Source organism: Argiope bruennichi, chromosome X2 (assembly GCF_947563725.1).
Source record: "Argiope bruennichi chromosome X2, qqArgBrue1.1, whole genome shotgun sequence".
Lineage (NCBI taxonomy): Eukaryota > Metazoa > Arthropoda > Arachnida > Araneae > Araneidae > Argiope > Argiope bruennichi.
The window spans coordinates 93,841,990-93,862,480 of NC_079163.1; the positions used below are offsets into that span (position 1 = coordinate 93,841,990).

General features: G+C 28.1%; 1 protein-coding gene across 1 annotated transcript in view; it reads left to right on the top strand.

Moving 5' to 3' along the window:
• Window positions 1–1,151: 1,151 nt before the first annotated feature.
• LOC129960810 (amphiphysin-like) overlaps window positions 1,152–20,491 on the top strand; it is a 54,227-nt gene continuing 34,887 nt past the window's right edge. The window contains exon 1 of the mRNA XM_056074465.1: window positions 1,152–1,395. Within this exon, the coding sequence (XP_055930440.1) occupies window positions 1,324–1,395 (72 nt within the window). The 5' untranslated portion in view covers window positions 1,152–1,323. The remainder of the gene's footprint in view (window positions 1,396–20,491) is intronic.

Genomic DNA, 20,491 nt, shown 5'->3' on the forward strand with positions numbered 1-20,491 from the left:
ATATCCCTTTATAATCTATTTAAAATCAAGATGTCTTTATTTTGCGGAAGGTGCACGAGTGAAAGGCCCAGAATAAAAATGGGAGTTCTGAAACAGTATGGATCGATAATTAAATCTAACAGGAAATTTCCTAAGACAAATATTTTAGCAGAAGTCACAAACAGCACATTATGGTTATTTGAACAATTATTCGTGCTTAAAAATTCAAGCTTAATGTCTACAGGATCTCAATTTTTTTTAAATCCATAGCAAACGAACTGTATTAACAACATGATCATTGATCTATGAAAAGAATCAACAAATGCTCTTGAATGAATGTATTTATGACTGCTTTAAAAGAATTTTTTCCAGATATTAAAACATTATTGACTCCAATAAAAATTTTAAAATAGCATTAAGGACATTAAAACTTTGAAGTACTCTCAATTAACGAAAACCAGATTTCTGTGTCAGCAAGCCATTTTAAAAATGTCACATGAATTTAATTCTATAACTGCAGATACAAGAATTGATCAAATAATTTATTTTTATTCAGTTCCCCAAATTTCTCTGGAATTTTCAAGAAATTTTCTTCACTGCATAATGAGACTAAGCAATCCCAACAGAAATCTTGAATGAAGTACTGTATAAACTCACGACAAATTTTGGACTAGAAATATTTTTCTTTTAATATTACCCATGAAAACAATCTATACTCTAAAACTTAAAAGTTGAAACTGTTGATGGGTTTCATGCAAAGTGTCCTTGAACGATTTCATTCTCCAGACATGTATATATATCAGCTATTTGCAGTAGCCAATATGACAGAAAATGTTTTCCCTTGAATAAGTAATAACAGAACGCAATGCTCTAATGGTCATATTCAAGGATGTAAATTCGAAGGAATCAAGAAATCCTCTAAATCCATCCTAATCCGCACCCCAAAAATTCCCATCGCCATCCACTCCTGGATGGATGAAGGAAGTGTTAAAAGATTTCCAAGCGTTCCGTTACAGGGCAGTGATCTTAATCGTCCCTGTGCAGTTGTAATTGTTTCTTCCCCTCCCTTCCGCAATTCCATTTTTATTTTGTTGCCGTTGTCCTCCTTCGGTGGATTCCCCAAACCCGTTGGCGAAGAATCAGCCCTACGCTTGGCGACGCGTTTACCTGTTGATGCAACCCGCCGACTTATGCCGAGCCGAAGTCGTCTCCGAAAGGTGAGCAGCGAAGGAGCTAAGTGCTGAGTGGGAGATATTGAGTCAGTGACCCAAGCATTTCCGAGTTTCGGACACCCTGGCCCCAGTGCCGTATGCGAAGTCCTACGGAACCTGGCGGAAGATCAAAATGTCCAGTGACAATCGAGCCGGTTCCATCAGCAAAAGTGTTCAGAAGCACGCGGGGAGAGCCAAGGAAAGAGTAAGTGGACATTCATTTACCGCCCCCCAAAATATGTTTAATATGCATATATTTATGAAACACTTTGGATGATAAAATGCGGAAATGGACATTGCTTATGGCTTTATAAGTCATGTGGGAATTTTTGAACCGTCTCTATCATGGAAAGATGGATGTTTGAAAACATTGTAATGGAAGATCAAATTTCCATTAGGATTCTACGGTTGCTTTCAATATTATTTACTTTAATGAATTATTACTTAATAATACCATCTTACTGATTACAATAGTTGATGATGAGTTTACAAAACAGTTTTTATTTTCTTGAGATGTTGCATTTTAGCATTCTTTTAATCAGCAAGAGGATTTTTTCTGAGAAACTCGAAAAAAAAAAAGTATTTGGTCATCTAGATTGGGTTTTGTTTCCATTAATAGGGTAGTCATTCATTAATATAGATGTTTTTGGATTTCAGTTTGCTTTAAATTATTTAATAATTGTTTAATTTCATTCGGAAATGTCATTCAATGATAGGTATTGCATGTAGATATGCAATATTTGTTAAATGTTTTCATGTTATTTCATTTTTTACCTATTGTATAGGATTTAAACAAAAAATATTTATTAGATGTCAGATGAAGCCTTTAATTTTTTTTTTATGTATTTGACTAAACATATTATTTGCTAAAGATTTTTCGATTTATTTTCTTAAGGCCTTCCAGCTGAAAAATTTTATTTAGTTTTAAAAAAGAATTTGGAATATATTTTCAAGAAAGACATCAAAAAGGAAAACTTATGAATTGACAAATGAGAAACCAAAAAATACCGATTGTTCGAGGGATGATTGTCAGCAGATATCTCTTAAAAATTCATGAAAAGGTCACGTGCGGTGAAAAGTCAAGGCACAGCTGTGAAGTAACAAAATAATAACATTTCTACATCCCCTCTTTCAGCTGTTTTTCTTCTTCTCTTCTTTGTTTGCAGTGAGGATCGCTTTAGCATCATATACCAACTATTTGAAAATCAAGCAAAAAAGTTTCTTGACATTCATGCTGCACAAAATTTTTAAATAAGAAAAAGATTTGAAAACATTTATAATAATAGTACCATATAGTTGGTAACTATTTGTGCTTAATTACAAGTTAGCCAGGATACTCTCATAATCGTTCTGCAACTTCAAATAAATGGAATTCTCTAGAAACATTTGATATTCGGCCTATAATTAAAATGATAAAATCAGTATCTTTTGTAAAACAATCCAATACATGATTTCTTTAAGGAAGTTATCTGAAAATAATATATGTAATTTGGGTAATAGCTGAGAGGAAAACACGTGAAATGTATACAAATTTTTCCGAATTTTACATAACGTAGAATTTAAAATGCATTGATATTACACACTTGAGTGTAAGTGTTTTGAACTAATTTCAGTAAAAAATAACGCCTTTAAAAATATATGTATTTTTTGTTTTCTCATTTCATTTCTCCTCCGAACAGTTTTCCTCTAAGGAAACTGATATATTGAAAGTGACATTTCGCAAGCAATGCCATTTTCCTAAAATTCACGTGTTCAAGAGCATTTAAATTTTCAAGACTTGTACGTATGCACCAAGAGTTCAATGGTTAAAGTCTTCCTTCTAACTCTTAGAAAATTGTATTACGAGTGTTATAGCCTTTTTTCTCACATATCTTTGATTATTAATTTGAATCTATGTGAACTTTTAAAGTAAATTTGAAATTCCTGATTGAGTTTCGGGTTTATGAGATTTTTAGATGCAAAGGCAGTCATATCCGTATTATGAATCTGAATAAAACTAATAAATTTTTACCATCCAGTTATATTATTGCATCGCATAATATGAATTAAGAATGAAAAATACAATGTGTTATTTATAATCACTCATGATGGAAATCACATTTGATAAGTTCACTTAACATTTCAATAGAATGATACATCAAGATTTTTTTTATGACTTAAGAATAAAGTTTTGAATTTCCTTCTCCATAGAACTATTGTAGAAATAATTCGTTTCATTGCAGGAATTCAGTATCCCAAATAAAATAACAACATATAATCGTATTTAAATTTAATAATCTCTAACCAGTTATTGGAATTTAAGATTATCCCACAAAAGGCATTCATTAAAGAAAGCAAATCTTTTTTAGCTCTTAAAAGATATTATAACTAAACAATTTGCGAAATAGGAAGCAAATATTATAGTTTATCATAAGGCAAGCATGTGTCAAAATTTGAAATAAATAGGCTCTTGCGAAATATGTTGACCAGATCAAAGACCGAATCGCAATCGACAAGCGTAACTAATTTGTCAGTTGAGAAAGATAAGCATAAAAATCATAAAGCATCTATTAATTATTGCTAATAGAATAGTTTTTTTAAAATGTTTTTTGAGTTATGCGAAGAGCAACAGATAAAAGCACGGCTTAGAAGATGCGAAGTAGTGATTTGTAACTATGTATAAAAACAAAAAAATGAAATATTTGTGTTTCGTCTCTTATATTATGCTACTCTCTAACAGACATGTATGTATGAGAAATCGACTTAAAATAAAGATCTGCATTGTATGAAAAATGATAATGAATTGATTTTATAAGCAAACAAGGAGTAATTTTTATAATCCGGTTTCACATTCTTTTTAACCTTCGTGAAATGGATAATTGCACTCTGCGCGTTTTCGTGATAAATTCTTTAAAGTTTTGTATCACGATCATGGCATCATGTGTATTTACATTTTTTTTCAGCTCAGGGATAAAACTCAATACTGTTAAGTGTTTAATCGTTGTACTCAAAGCACGGATTTTCAACACTGTTGTTTCGTGCGATGTGGGTCAGCCTTGATAATTGAAAGAATGATGATGAAAAGCCTAACAGTGAAAACAACTAAATCGGACGAACATTCTGATAGTTTGGAAAATAATCTCTTTTCTTAAATATGATTCGAAAATGGAAATTTCAGTGTTTAAAAAAGCTCATTATAACGATTCTTTACAAGCAGAGGCGAAAAATGAAATTTCTCATCGATGTACTGAATGCCATTCATATACGGTGGCTGTTAAATTTTTTAATATTTTTCTTAACACAGCTTGAAAATTTTCATTTCAAAAATAACGAATCAACTTTAAAATGAAATTAATTTGAACTTTTTTTTCTTTATAAGTCTTGCATGTTAGAAATATTAGATAAAGGTTTTATAATTCAAGTCAAAACTGAAAAGATGAAATTGAACATGAAGATTTATTGTGTTCACTGTAAAGGTGCAGTGACCATGACGATCTTGATAAAAGCCACTCCCACTTTTGTAAAGGAAAACATTTTAATAATTATAAAAAAAAAAATGCCAATACCGCAGTTAGGCGAACAATTTTTTAAAAATCATGATTTAATCTTACTTTTTATGTCGAAATACGTGTTTTTATTTTCTGAGCAAAGATGTACTAGAATGTTTATTTTTCTTTGAAAAATATATCATTCTGACTCCAAAAATGTATATAGATTCATATGCATTATCGCAGCTTGTCTATCATATTCATTGTTTACTTGGAGAAAGAATGCATTTCTTATCTGTATTGTGCAAAACGTATTTATGCAGTTTGTTAGACATAATTGAAAGATTTTACTTTAGTATTTTGCAAGTGAACATATTATATGATTTCTTATTTTTAAAATATTATTTAATAGTTTTATGATGATAACTATTCATCAATTCATACCGCCGATTCTCTGTCTGGCATTGTTTGTTGAAAAGCACATTCGTAAATAGCATAATTGTGGAATTAGCACAATACTGAAAATTGTGGATTAGAAAATTAAATTTAATTATTCTACAGATCATAACTACGCATCCTTAGGTTTCAAACTGCTTGCTGGTTTCATCATTTTCGGAAGAGCATAAAAATGTAGCGTGGGCTTATTAAAACTCCATAATGAATTGACTTATAAGAAAATGATTTTTTTAACATGAAAAATGTTTGGAGCTGTGGAAATAAAAGCTAAACAAAAATATTATTATAGAAAGAGAATATTACAAGCAGAGCCCTTAGAAGATAAAACAGAAATAAAAAAAATTGATGCAAGAAAATAATGTTTTATAGTATAACCAATATAAAAGTTAATATTTTAAATTCTACTATTTTTATAAAACTGGCATTATAACTCGGAATCTTTAGGTTTTCTATTTTTTACAAAGTCAACGCTATTAGTTCAGTAGCATAAGCAATTTTAACAAATGCGCGCAACTGATAAAACGAATGCTAATTTAATATACATTTTTTATAGGGAGCGAAAATCGATGAAAAACTAAAACCACATTTTGGGTGAAATATAATGAAAGTATAACAATTAATTTTTAACATGCTTTAGTGAAAATGCAAATTAATTTATAGTAAACTCTTAACTAATGACTAATCATATGTTATTAGGAAAAATAAATATATATTTATCCGTTGATATATATCCGTTTTTCTTTATATATATTTTGTATAGGAAAGTTGTTTTTTAAAATTTCCTGTAGTAATCAATATAAAAGAAAAAAACTGATCTCTGATATATGCTTATAAACTGATAATATGTTTTTAGTATTTTTAGTTCAATGTTAATATATGATTTTTTTTTAAAAAAATCTAATGAAGTAAAGTGAAATTATATATTATTTTTTTCACTCTTGCATTTAAATACGTATAATTATCCCAATTTGGATAAATATAGATAGTTCCAGTAGGTAAAATTCCATTTCATTAATTGATTTAAGAGGGAAATGCAATCAATTATCTCGATCTCTGATAGAACTCAAATCAAGTCTGAAAAATCAATTGTGAAAAGCAATAATTATAAACAGAGATTGAAATTACTTAAAAGAATTTAACACGATTATTTATTACATAATTTAAAAAATCCTGTGTTGGATATAATGATATATTTATTAACTTCATTATGTGAAGCATCTAGCAATTTTCCTTCCTTTAAATGCTTAAAGACAGGCAACAATCATAAACTCGTGTTTCTAAAATTTTATAATTCATCATAAAAATGTATTATTATAAAGTAAAATATAGTAAAAGAGTTCGACATTCATAACATGTATTAACAATAGACTGAAAAAATGAACACCCTCTTTTTCTTATTATTTAAAAGCATACTGTTAGTTGCTTTAGGCATATGTTAATGAATTTTATGTTACTAGATCAACGTGAACGCTCTTTTTTTTATTTAAAACCATAGTATTAGTCGCTTTAGTTTGGCACATGTTAATGACATTTATGTTTCTAGATCATACCGTGAACTTTCAATTTTTTTTTATAAAAAAGTATTATTCAAATTGAAACTTGTTATTGACTAGATTTTTTACCGACAGTTATAAAGCTGAGAGCTTATCGGAATAGAGCATCAGAGGACTAACCAGTTCTATGTCGCGTGAGTAAAATGACAACAGCCAATGCATCACGTTCATAATGCTTCAATTTTATCTTTGATAAAATTGAAGCATTTTGAAATCATGCATAAGTAAAAAATAGCAGACAAATAACTAAACAATAAAGAAAAAGAAAAAGAAAAAACTGGAACATTTTGAAAACATATATAAGTAAATATATTATAATCATTAAACATAAATTTAATGAATGACTCTGAAATCAAATATATTTCACAAACTGAAATATCCTTCGAAGAGTCACTGAAACGTACTGAACTGTTTGTGCATAAGTTAACAAGTACATCGTATGGGCGCATGATTAATAACTGATACAATAATTCTAATAATCTTATAATCAAATTATGTATAAAAAAATCTGTGAATTACTATTTACAAATCTCTCACGAATGTATTCCTAAATGCGTGAAAAATTTATTATAATTCAAGCATCTATAATCATAATTATAATAAAATATCGAAAAGTATCTGCACAAAAACGAAAGAAAATCAAATTGTCATATATTTTTGTTTGAAAAAATAAAAATTAATTACTAGATTATAGAAGAATAATCAGGATCTAAGATGCGTATAATTTGATAATATAAAATGCAATTGAGTTTTAATACGCTCTTTCTGCTGATAGTCATTGATGAAATTTACAAAAATAATCATATATTCCCGCAGTATTAAAATTGCACTGTAATAGAGCAGGATAATCTTTGATAAAATTGAAGCATTTTGAAATCATGCATAAGTAAAAAATAGCAGACAAATAACTAAACAATAAAGAAAAAGAAAAAGAAAAAACTGGAACATTTTGAAAACATATATAAGTAATGAAATTTAAATACAGGGTGTCCCAAAAAATGTATACACACTTTAAATAATTGTAAATTTGGGGTTTATTATAATTCGAATAATTTTCAACATGTAAAAGATTCTACAAATATCATTCTATTGTCTTGTTATCGCATGTTCTCAAACTGATGTCCGTTCTGCTCCAGACACTGCTGACAACGCGAAGCGATGGAATAGCATACATGATGGAACAATTCCCTTGGGATATTTGTACATTCATGTTCAATGGTTGCCCTCAATTGAGCAACTGTTGCAGGTTTATGGACGTCCTGAACAGTTCCATCAGCTTCAAACTAATCTCTAATTCGAGTGATGGTAACTCGTGTAGGTGGTTCTTTGTTAAACTCCCTCTTAAATTGTCTTTGCACTTCTACTGCATTTTCATACTTCCTGCAGCATTTTAGAATAAATTTCCTTTCTTCAAATTTAAGTCTGCCTGCCATCACTCGGTTCAATGGGTTCAGTATGTAAAGAAAGAAGAAATAACTTAGTTATCAGCTGCTAAAATGTGTATACATTTTTTTGGGACACCCTGTAGATTTTTTTTCGGTTTCATTAAATTGTATCATCTATTTCAACATTATGATACTCTAAATATGCAGAATGATTTAATAATTTTAGTTTGTTGTTTATCTTTTGTTTTTGGTTTAAGAGATTTCGTTTAAAAGAATCAAATGTTTTATGAAATAGTAATCGCAAGTTTAATTACCTTTTTGTACTCAATATGCCATATTTCCCCTGCAATTTAAAGCTGAAATATCAAAGGGATTTGCAAGCCAGTTTCACACTATTTTCTTTTGAAAATATAGCTTATTTGAACTCTTCCAACGCATCTAAAATCTAACGAAAAGAAAATAAGGATGCCTATCCTAAGCTGTAAATCTAGTTTCAGGATAATGTTCTTAGAAATACTCCTGTCATCTAGTGGATAACTGCCAGATAAATTCTTCAGGAATAGACAAATGAAGAGTTTTCATCCAATGAGTAAATCATTCTGGTGCAATGGTATGAGAGATGAAAGGCGAGCAACACATGAGAGCCGTGATGTCTTTTGTCTGTAACAGACTCAACTAAACATTGGCCTCTGTCATTTTTTAAAAAATGGAATTCGCCAGATTGTGACGCTTCTAGAGTGATAGGCTTATTTGTCTGATTATCTGTTCGAAAATTATTATTGTATTCTATATTTATAAGAATTCAAATGATTCTGCACTTCAAGAATATCTGATCGAACTCTGAAGGATGCATGTTTATTATTTCAATATTTAGTTAGATTCATTTTAGGAAGTCTTTCTATTTCAATGGTTCTCAAGACAGACTTTCGGAAAATTTCGGAATATATATATATATATATATATATATATATATATATATATGGGGTAAAATTTTCATTTCCTTATAACTATTAGCTATTGAAAATAATAATGTTATTAAAATAAGCAAATAATTTTCTCTTATACTAAACATCTATTGGGCTTAACGTGGTTTTTTCTTAATATATATCACCCTTTAGAAGTTACGAATCTATAATCCAACTCATAGACAAAAACATCTGAATATCCGCTTAAATTTTATTATTCTATTTCGCCGAAATTATGGAAGCCTCTTAGTAGAATATCGCTTGCGAGTCTGGAAGATTGTGAGTTCGTGAATCGATATCCCTGAAATCTGTACTTAACATGAGAAAGAAAGCATTTGCTTTCGACTTGTCTATAGGATATTTTTTAAATATAATGATTCATTACGGGACTCATTACTTCTCATTTACGTTTATATAAAGAGAAAAAAATCCACACAATTTTAATTATATGATTTATCAGCTCGAAAATATGTATTACGTCTTTGTTAATAAAAGTAGTTTATAACATAACGCATTCTATTCTGATGAATAACATTTAGTAAGAATCAAAATATAACGACAAAAGTTTGTAATTTGAATAATTAACCTAACAATTAGTACATGTTCAATTCGTCTGGGAAATAATTTACGATTGTCCCCGTTAAAATGTTTTTAAATCCTTTGAATAAATTTTTGCCCTAATATAAGCATAACACTATATTTTAGTATTTAAATAACTACATTGGTAAACATTGTAAAATTAATTGCTTACTCTACAGTCCTCACAAAGTAATGATGCGTGGGAAGGTTTGCAGTTGTCTGGTTAGTAAAAAAAAAAAAAAAAGAGTTAAACATCATCATATTGTTTGTTAAATATAAAAAAAAATGTCAACAATATCATCTGAAGTGTTTCAACAGAGCGCAAAGATATTTAATTACAGAATATCTTCCAGAAACTTAAAGAAAAAGAGTAAAAAGAATCATAACAATGTTCATATCACATACTTGAAATAGTTTGCCATAAGAATTTATTTAAATTAATGGATAAATTCAAAATACTCATTTAACAATGGCAGTCAGATTTCAATTTTAAAAAGAAGAGAGGGGAAAAAAATAGAATGAAGTGAAAAGAAAAATATTTTTATGCAATAAATATACATTTCATGCATTCAAAATAACAGTTATCTGGTAATCTCAAGTTAAATTATTTTTCACAACTACAGCGAATGTGTTAGAACATTTCAAAATTTTACAGTATCTCTTTTCTTTTCTTTCACAAAATATATAAATCGTTTTGTATAATGATCTAGTGATTCTAAGCTAAGCCTGTTTTTTTTCCTTTTAAATCCTTCCCTTTTCTTATCCTTTTAAATTGGATACTGTAAAATCAATGAAATTATATCTAACCTTTTCTATTGGAAGATATTTCAATATTTTCTTTCAATTAATCCTTTTTAAATAACAGATTAATTAAGTTATCGAGTTTGGCATTAAGAATTCGGTTATATCGCTTTTAGAAGCAACATTTTAAAATTGTTTTAATTATAATTATAAAGCCCAGTCATGAATTCCGTAGTTTTCCCTTTAAAGCAACTCGAACAAGACATATCAAATGCTTTCTCTGCATGTTCAATATGAGCTTTCCAGAACTAGAGCTTAGAATATCATTTTAACCTCGATTTCTCCGCTTCAATATTCTGTTCTCTTTTTTCAATACACGATCTTCGACATTAAGAATATAATATATCCACTAGATGACAGGATAACACTTTCAAAACCCAGTCGAGAATATCGTAGCTTTCCCTTTAGAGAACTTGGAAAATACCTTAACAAAATAATCCCTAAGTAGCACAATGCCTTCAAAGTACTAAATGGAGTAATGAATGAAGGGCAATTCTGAACAATGGATCGAAAGAAATAGGTTAGGTGAGAATAAATAGCTTAATTAGTTTCTCAGCTGGACAGGAAAGTAAATGCTGTTTGGATACGAAATGGGTTGAAAATATTTCTCATAAAAATAAATTGGACTAAAAAATGTTCATTCTTTTTCTAGCGCTCATACATTTATGAATGCTTAATGATATCTATTAACAATGTATTTAAACTGATGTAGTACCTTTTTAATTTATCTGATTACTCTATCATAAGTTATATTTTGTACGAAAGCGTCTATATTGTTTTTGATATGATATATATCTCTTTGTCTTTTAAGCTCTTAACTTTATTTGTATGTGAAAACTCTTTAGAGTTGTTAAGTCTTCCATGTTTAATTCAGACTAACTAATTCGTAGAATTCCATAACTTACAGTAGGGAATCCAGATATTAATACACAATAATTTTCCAAAATTTCTTATTAAAAATCTTTTTGCAGCTTATTTTTGCATTTAATTATTTAATATAATACAGTATCGTTTGAGGACAGTATTTTACAGCACTATTTGAGAATTTTTTGCATTTGCTTTTATAAACAATGCTTTGTCTTTTAAATGCATAAAGTGATTCTAAGAATGAAGTTATTTAGTTTTTTCAATTCCTGCTCTTACTTTTATCGTATTTAATTTGCAAAATTCTATCACATGCAAAGAAAAATCCCCAGAAATTAGTGCATTATAACTAATTATTCTATTTAAAAAATTATCTTAGAAAAATACTATGTATGATGCGATGTAATGTTTCATTTTTTTTAATGCTTTACTTGGGCTATAAGAACTAAGGGAAAATATCCACTGCTATTTTTAAGGAACTGTCAGCGGTAAACAAAATAATTGCTATTTCCTGAGGTTTAGTAAGAATAAACTGGTTCAAGTGAACTTGACACAACTAATTGACCCTTATTGTAAGCCTGGCTAGAATTCTAATGTTTCAAGTGAAAATATGTTAATGGTATGATAAAAATCTAGCACAATCTTGAAATTCGGACGTGATAATGAATAACAGGAACTAGTGCGAAGTAATGCAATGAATTTCTATTATGTGAGCAGCCTTTCATGCTTTTGATTCTAAGAATGATCAGTTATTGAAGCCATAATCATTTATAACTATTTCAACATCTGAACTTTTTTCTTAAATTGCTTAAACGAAGATTTGATTCAAGGACACATTCATTACATTTGCATAAAAGAAAATCTTTAGATAATGTTTTTTGCTGGTATTTGAAAACGGTGTAATGATAATTAAGTTATTTTAATATAAAATAAATATTTATAAGCAAATTAAAAAAAACAAAGCAGATGAGGTAATATTTAGGATTATATGCCAAATTCAATAAGTTTTTTAAATTCATGATGAATATTTACGGAAGTAGCTTTTAAATATCTAAAACTGACAATTCAAATTTTTGAAAATTACAAAAATTGCTTCAAATATTCATAAATTTAACATCGATTTTCGAAATTATTAAATAGATTATTTCTTACGTTAAATATTCTTACCTAAAAAAAGCACTTTCTGAGATTGTTTTCTACGGAACTAAAAAAAATGACAAAAGAATACGCACTCAAAATTTTTGATTGTAGTTTGTTATTTATATATATATAATGAAAGTTGCAATTCTCAAGTATGTCATATTCATATTAAATAATTCATTTGAAGGGAAAGGTTTTATAAAAAATTTTTTATTTACTTATAACTTGTTAAATAAACATGAAATTTTCCGTACTATAATATTGTTTCATTGTCCCACTATTGAAGACATAATATTACAAATGCGTTAATAAATTAAGTTTCTATGAATTTTATATATATATATACTATGTCAAATTTGTCAATAGATATTTTAGGTTTTTAAAACCGGCTTCGAACATTAATAATCTTTGCACGAAAAATCATAAAATATCAGTGAACAAAACATTATTGAAATAAATGATATCTGAAGTATTATAGAGATATTTCATAAAGCTTAAAAGGTTAAAATTTGCAGATAAATGAAATTCTTTCTTTCTGTTTTATGCGATAGAAAATATATTCAAAATCTGTTGGATTAATAATCTGTATATAAATATTTGATGAGTTTTCTTCCGTAAAACACTTAACAGACGTGCATGTTGAAAAAAAAATGACCCAAATCTTCTGAGGAGTGTATACTTCGTTACTGAAGCTCAGGCAAGAGGCCAAAGAGCTTCCAAATGTTTCATCCATTCGTTGAACTTACTGGAGAACGGCCAAGCCTTTGGCTTAGAATTGTCTCGCGCTAAGTTTAATAAATTCTGGGGGATGTAAAAAGTGCACACTGTCGCTTCAAAAACACGAAATGCAATTTAAGAAGAATCATTTTTTTTATTTTCCGTCAACTTCCCACGATTCATGGTCATAAAATTATTTTGTTTGAAGCGCGTTGTGAATGTAATTATCTAATATCTGTAGATATTTTATAAATTGAGATCATTTTAAATCACCATTAAGGTGTGAAAATTTTATCTTGGGCTATCTAACAACTTTATAACTATGTTTCATAAGTTTAATCTATAATTGTGCTAATGTCCTAAGTACTTCTGCAACTTTCATCCAATTTTATAATGCATTTTAAAATATTGAGGTTTGACTATATTAAAGCTGGGGAAGAAATAAGATTAAAAAAAAAAAGAATAATTGTCACAATAACAAAGCACACAAATGAAACACATGTAGCACGCTAGTTTGCTAAAATCCTATCAAAATGTGTAATTTTTTTTTAATGATAAAAAATATAATTTAGTTTAAAAATTTTTAAAGTTTATTTTTAGCAGATAAAGAATAATAAATAAATAGGGTCTTGATTAGATAATTTAATTTAAAGTTTCATTATGATGTTTTTATTCTCTGTTTTCAATAAAGAGCTTCTGTTAAGAGGTAAATCGAAAAATAAAAACACACTAGCATGATCAGTCGATAAAAAAATTTGAAACAACATTCTCCGTAAGTAGTTTATCAAAAATTCGATAGTTGCATAACAGTTTGGGTTTATAAAAGCTGATGTCTCTTTTATTCTTAGGAATGAATAATATTTCTGCACGCAAACAGTATTTCAAAATAAGTTCTTTTGAAAGTAAATAAAAAATGAAAATATCGCATATACGATCGAAAGTTTAGATTTTTACGACTTACACATGTTTCTATTAAACTAAGAATTTTACTATCTTTGAGAAATAATATGAGCTCAAAAACTATAAAATATTGAGCATTATATAGAATATTGGTCAACTTAACAATGGGTATGAAACATAATTTGAGAATTTTAAAACTTAAAAAATATATGTGAAAGATCTAGTGCACCGAATCTTGTTTCCAAACATCAATAAATTTATTTTGACAACCAACTTGATGGTACTCAGCTGGCTTTATATATTGTCTTTCACGACATTTTTCAATATTTCACGCCATGGTTCTCTAGACACCAGCGATCCGCCTTTATCAGTCTGCATATAAATCGACGTCAGAGCATCGGCGTCTGAAGAAGTTAGTCCAACCAGGAGGCAGAATGCCAATTTCCAAGCATAGCTCAGCTATTTTCGTCTCAAGCATCTTGCCGAATTACGGTTTCCTGTTTTCTTGCAGTGTTTCCTCGCAAATGATATTGAGATCTCTGCTTAGTGCGTGCCGCCAGACGACAGTCCGTTTCGTGCATAAACACCACCACAGTGATGCGAAACAATTCCGGAATCAATTCGATTGGAATGTCGAATGTTTCTTAAACGGGGTCAGCAGTGTTGCTGGACGGGCGGGAGGGTAGTCGTTTTTCGCCCTTGAGAAGCAGTTCCGGATGCACCTGCCACAGGGCCCGAAAGAGCTTTATTTTGAATCAAAAGAGTTCGGGTCATGCACTCAACAGCAGGCTGCAAATCACCCCAGGCGAAGTTCGTAAAATAGCCATCAAGTCGAATGACGTAGAATGAGAGCACAGCAAACGAAAATAAATAAGGCAGCATATTTTTAATGAGAGAAATGTTCCCGTAAAAATGCCTCGGGATATGGATTCGATTATGTCTTCAAAACATTCATATGTAAAGAACCGTTCCATTTCTATTCACATGAAGTGGAAAAACATATAATGTATAGGAGCCAGAATAACTAGATCATATTTTCACATTCTTGAAATTTAATTCCTTTGATTAATAAAAATTGCTAGAAGGATGATGATGATAATATTAAGAAAGCTTTGTGTGCTAGATTAAAGAAGCATGTTCCTTTATTTTTACCTGCATTTGAAGTATAAGCAAAATCTTTATATATATGAAAAATAATTTAATTCTTAAATAACTGCTCAAAAATGCTAAATTATTATTAATAAATTATAGCTTAAAATAAATAAATTATAGCTTAATCGCCTGCTTGATAGTAATCCAAGGATAAAATATTTTATTTAAAAAAATCTATATTATACAAATTTTTTTGCAACGACGTCAGAATTATGACTCGAAAACACAAACTAGCAAAAGTTGGACTTTTTATTATATTAATCTATTCATATTTAAATATTAAGCCTATACGTCACTGACTGATAATGAAACCATATGTAAACAATGATCTTATGAAATACGATATTCTAGAATATTATATGAGGCTGTTGCTAATAATTTAGTAGGAAAATATTAAAATGCTTTATCGTCGTAAAGAAAACAAAAGTGTAATGCATGAGTTTAAATTAAATACAAACAAAGCTTAATTAAATATAGGAAAAACTTGACACATAATGGCGACATAAGTCTCAGCAAAATTTCATGTCTCTGTTTTGCTGTAAAATTTTGTATTTTCATGAATTGTTCAAGAAAAAGAGGCACTGTGCTCCCTTGACTGTATCATTAATGGAATCAATTCACGTTATGTCGAAATCACATGGTAAAAGTAACTCAACATGTCATCTATCATCTCATTGTCCCCTTTTTTACATTGTTTTGTTGTGCCACGCTCTTTTCTTTTCTGTTAGATATACAATGGATTCCAAATTTGAATTGGAGAAGTGCATTCGAAGTGCATCCCTTGCACATGAATATACTCTATTCTTATGCATTCTCTTTATCACATAAAATATTTTTTTGAAACCAAATGGTTTATACAAAAGTATTTAGTTTGTGTTCTATGGTTTAAATAAGGTCATCAAAAACTAATTTTATTTTTTAAAAAAAAGATGTCGAGATCTTATATGACCCGATTCCTTTTAAAAGTGCCTGTATTTCCTTATTAAAATTACATCTTAATTTTATTTTTGAAATCTTTCATACTTTAAATAAAACGAAGAAATGCTATTCCACTACACGTTTCAAATAGCGACCGTAGTAGTATTCAGAAATAAATGCGATCAAATGCAACTTAAAAAAATAAATGGTTTTGATAGACTTATTATGCATATCAGAAAATAACAAGAAAGATTAAAAAAACAAAAACAAAAAAACTTTCGATTCATTCCATAACTTGTTCTGATTTCATCGCCTTCTTTCGATCTTCCTTCATTTCCTTTTAAAACCTCAAAGAATATTCTAATTGTTATTTCTCATATAATGTATTTCATTACTGGTTTTGAGTTAGCCTAAACTTCCTGCTTCCGATACATTGCGTGGGATAAACAAGTTTCAAATTATTTTTTTAGTGCAACTTATTTACATATAGCTTGCGTTCCGCAGAAAGGATTTTTTTTAATAATCATTTATTTTCACTTAAGGACCCTTTATTAAGAACGAAGGACTGTTAGAGAGAATTCTCGCCTGTTACAGTTTTAATTTAATATGCATTAAAATAATCAAACTAAAAGAAATAGTTCTCTTAATGAAAAAAGAACTTTTAATTAGTATTCACATCCTTACTGTTTTCATGAAGCAATATTTAATTATCTCTTCCTTTCAATTGGTATTTTCTTTTTTAACTGAAATATTTATTGATTAGTAAAGTGAATCTAATAACAAAAGCCACTAAAATAGATAATTCGTGCGCTGTAAATTGTACCTTCACTGAAAGACGAAAAAAATTGCTTAAAAAATGGAAACGAATATTTCTTTTTTAAATCATGTATGCTCATTTTAACAATAAATGTATAAAATTTCTATTTTAGGTTAAAAATAATGTTTCTTTTTTAAAACCTAAAAGACAGAAGCTATCTAAAAGACAATAACTAAAGATTTTGAAATGTTTATTATTACTTATCTAATTTATATACTGATTTGAAATAATTTTTATTAAAAAAAGGACATTTCCTATACTAAAATTTCACTAAGACGTTTAATTTAAATTTTTACATTTTTTTAAAACTTCATTTATAATAATTTTTCTTTGATATTCAAATAGTATGAAAACATTTATTTCCTTCTACGTCAGTGCAAGAACTTCAAGATGGAATATTAATGCTATTGCACAAACATAATATTTTTCAGTTGAAAAATTGTTACTTTGTGTATTATTCTTATTTCCATTAAATTAATCAGCGTGCGACTCGGGTGTAGCAAAGATAATGATTTATCGTAAAAGGTGAATATTTGTTATTATTTCAGATTATATTGGATAAATTAAATAAAAATGGCATAGGAGTGTTATTAATGGTATTAAAAATGTCATGTGTTAAAACATAAAATCTTATCTAAGCTAATTAAATATCTACTTAACAATTATCGAATTTTAAGTAAATGTAATATTGAATTTTATTGTATGTATTTTTAACTAGAGTTAAAAATGTTACTTTGTGTATTATTCTTATTTCCATTAAATTAATCAGCGTGCGACTCGGGTGTAGCAAAGATAATGATTTATCGTAAAAGGTGAATATTTGCTATTATTTCAGATTATATTGGATAAATTAAATAAAAATGGCATAGGAGTGTTATTAATGGTATTAAAAATGTCATGTGTTAAAACATAAAATCTTATCTAAGCTAATTAAACATCTACTTAACAATTATCGAATTTTAAGTAAATGTAATATTGAATTTTATTGTATGTATTTTTAACTAGAGATTTTGAAATGTTTGTTATTCAACAAACTACAAATTTTCATTTATGAAATCAGTTATATATCTCTGCAAACCAAAATAGGAGCAATGCACTTAAAATTAAAACAGGAACACGCAATCTTGGAGATTTTTTGCAATGAGTCTAGGTGATTTTTCATTTATCCTTAATATAGAATAAATTATCTTGAAAGCAACAAAATTCTCAAAACTTCTGGGTTTTTCTCGGATTGAAATTAAAGGTGTTTTTTTCTTGTAAATTCTGGTTGAAATTTAAGATTGCTACTAGAATGATATCTGTTCCATACATTGTTTAATAAACTCATCTTTAAATAGTTTATATCACTGCAAAAATTTTAATACCATTTCTTTTTTTATGAAAAAGCGAGATATTCTTAATTTGAACAATATAAATTTTATATATGCATTCCCATCTTATTTATGTTAATGAAGTTAGTTACATTAACCATTAGTTAATGAAGAAATTATAAATTATTTCATCATTATATTAATTACGATATTTATAGAATCACATCACCTTATGTAATGAATTTTAAAAAAGATATTAAATGGGGAGAAAGCGAAATCCTTTCAATGCTGAATGGACAAAAATATAAACCATGTAAAAGGTTTTAACAAAAATATGTATATAAATATATTTCATTCGATTTGCTGTCAAAACTTAAAACAAATTGATTCGCCTTTTCCATTTGATTCTGTACTTTTTATTTTTACAAGTTGGAGTTGATGTTTGAGGAGGATTAGGAAGTCCATGAATGGAGAAACTACGATGACCCTACCTACTCTCTTAGTAGGAAAACCAGAATTACTCCGTGATTACTTTAGATGGTTCATCGTCCGTGTATCCATTATACAGCATGTAGTCAGGTGATTTCGTTTTGACCCATCCTCTCAATTCCGGTATGACAACGTTTTTTTGAAAAGAGGCTTCAACACTCAATGCGGAAGCTTTTTTCACCTGTTTCTCTTATATAGTTATAACTAAGAATTCTAACGTTAAGTAGTAACCCACATAAAAAGGCGTAGTTAAATTGAAGAGTTCAGTGCGTAAACAAAGAAGATAGATAATATATTTAGAATAAATTCGTCTATTAACTGAATTTATACATAAATAAACTGTTGAACTCATAGATTTAAAGAGAGCGTGCATTTAACTAATATCTTGATTGAAGTGACCCTTAGATTTTTTTTCTGTTACTTAAAGGATGAACAATTCTTTTCTGAACTGTAATTTGTGGATTTAATGAATATTATTAAGTGCATTATCATATAGAACCCGGTTTTCAGAGATTTTGGAGGTTGAATTTCTCTTTTTTGAGAAAAAATAACTGTATTTATATTCGGTATGGATTTTAAATTGACTTCTATACTGAATTAATGAGTTTTAACAAGCAATAAACAAGCATTTTCGAAATTTTACTTAAAGACTTCAACTTTTGTAGCTGTTTTGGAGCTGACTTTTTCTGTTAGTAAAGAAATGTATACATCTAATCAAAGAAAATTTATTAAGTTTCTTAAATAAATTTCAGTGATACTAAGGAATTAAAGAATGAAAAAAAAATCATTGAAATAACTACTGAATTAATTATTATTGCTATGCCAATATTAGGAAAAATAAGTTTATTGTGGATTGAGTTTTCTCAAATGAAATATTTATTATAGCATAAATAAGATATTTTTTATACATATAATAAATTAAATATTTTTAAACATGGTATAAATTAAATATTTTTATCTATAGTACAAATTAAATAATTACTATATGTTTAGAATTTTTTATAAAACATTAATATGATTTAATAAATTTAAACACATGAAATTTTAAGTTTTAATTTAGAATGGAAGTAGGGAAGCCTTTTTCTTTATTACACGATAGCAACATATGATTATCTGCAAATGTATATAGAGAGCCTTATAGATTTATTTTATAGATTATATACCTTTTTTTCTATAATTTCAATTTATTAAATCATATAAATTGCATTTTACTTATATTTGGGCATCTTAAAAATCATTTTATGCAGATAAAATTTATAGAAATGTTAGACTGAAGAAAGCGCTTCATTAAAGATTGGTAGACCCATAAATACACTTTTATGGGTCAATGTATCTAGCAAATAAATTTGATACTTTTCTTTCTTTGTTTCAAATAATAGACATAGACTAATGACAGAGTAGAAAAATTCAAGGTTTGTATAAATTTAATAAAATGTCCATTGTCACACGTTTTGAAGGTTGAGCTGTAAAAGGAAAAACGGCTTCCTTACTCCTACTTAAAATTGTAATGCACGAGCAGTTTTGAAATTTTAATAGATAGTATAAATTTTTGGGAAATAAATCTACCTATTTTTCCAAGTTTTAGATTCTTTTATCTTAAGTTTTTATTCAAGCTAAAAGAGTTTCATTATTTATGATATAGATGAATTTCATCACATAAAAAGTAATTAAACAGATAAAGCTCTAGATCTAAATAAAAAATTAAATCATGCAAAATTCTATTAATGAAATAAAGGCCATGGAATTATTAAAAATTACTTTTATCGCTAAAAATATAGACTACAGTTA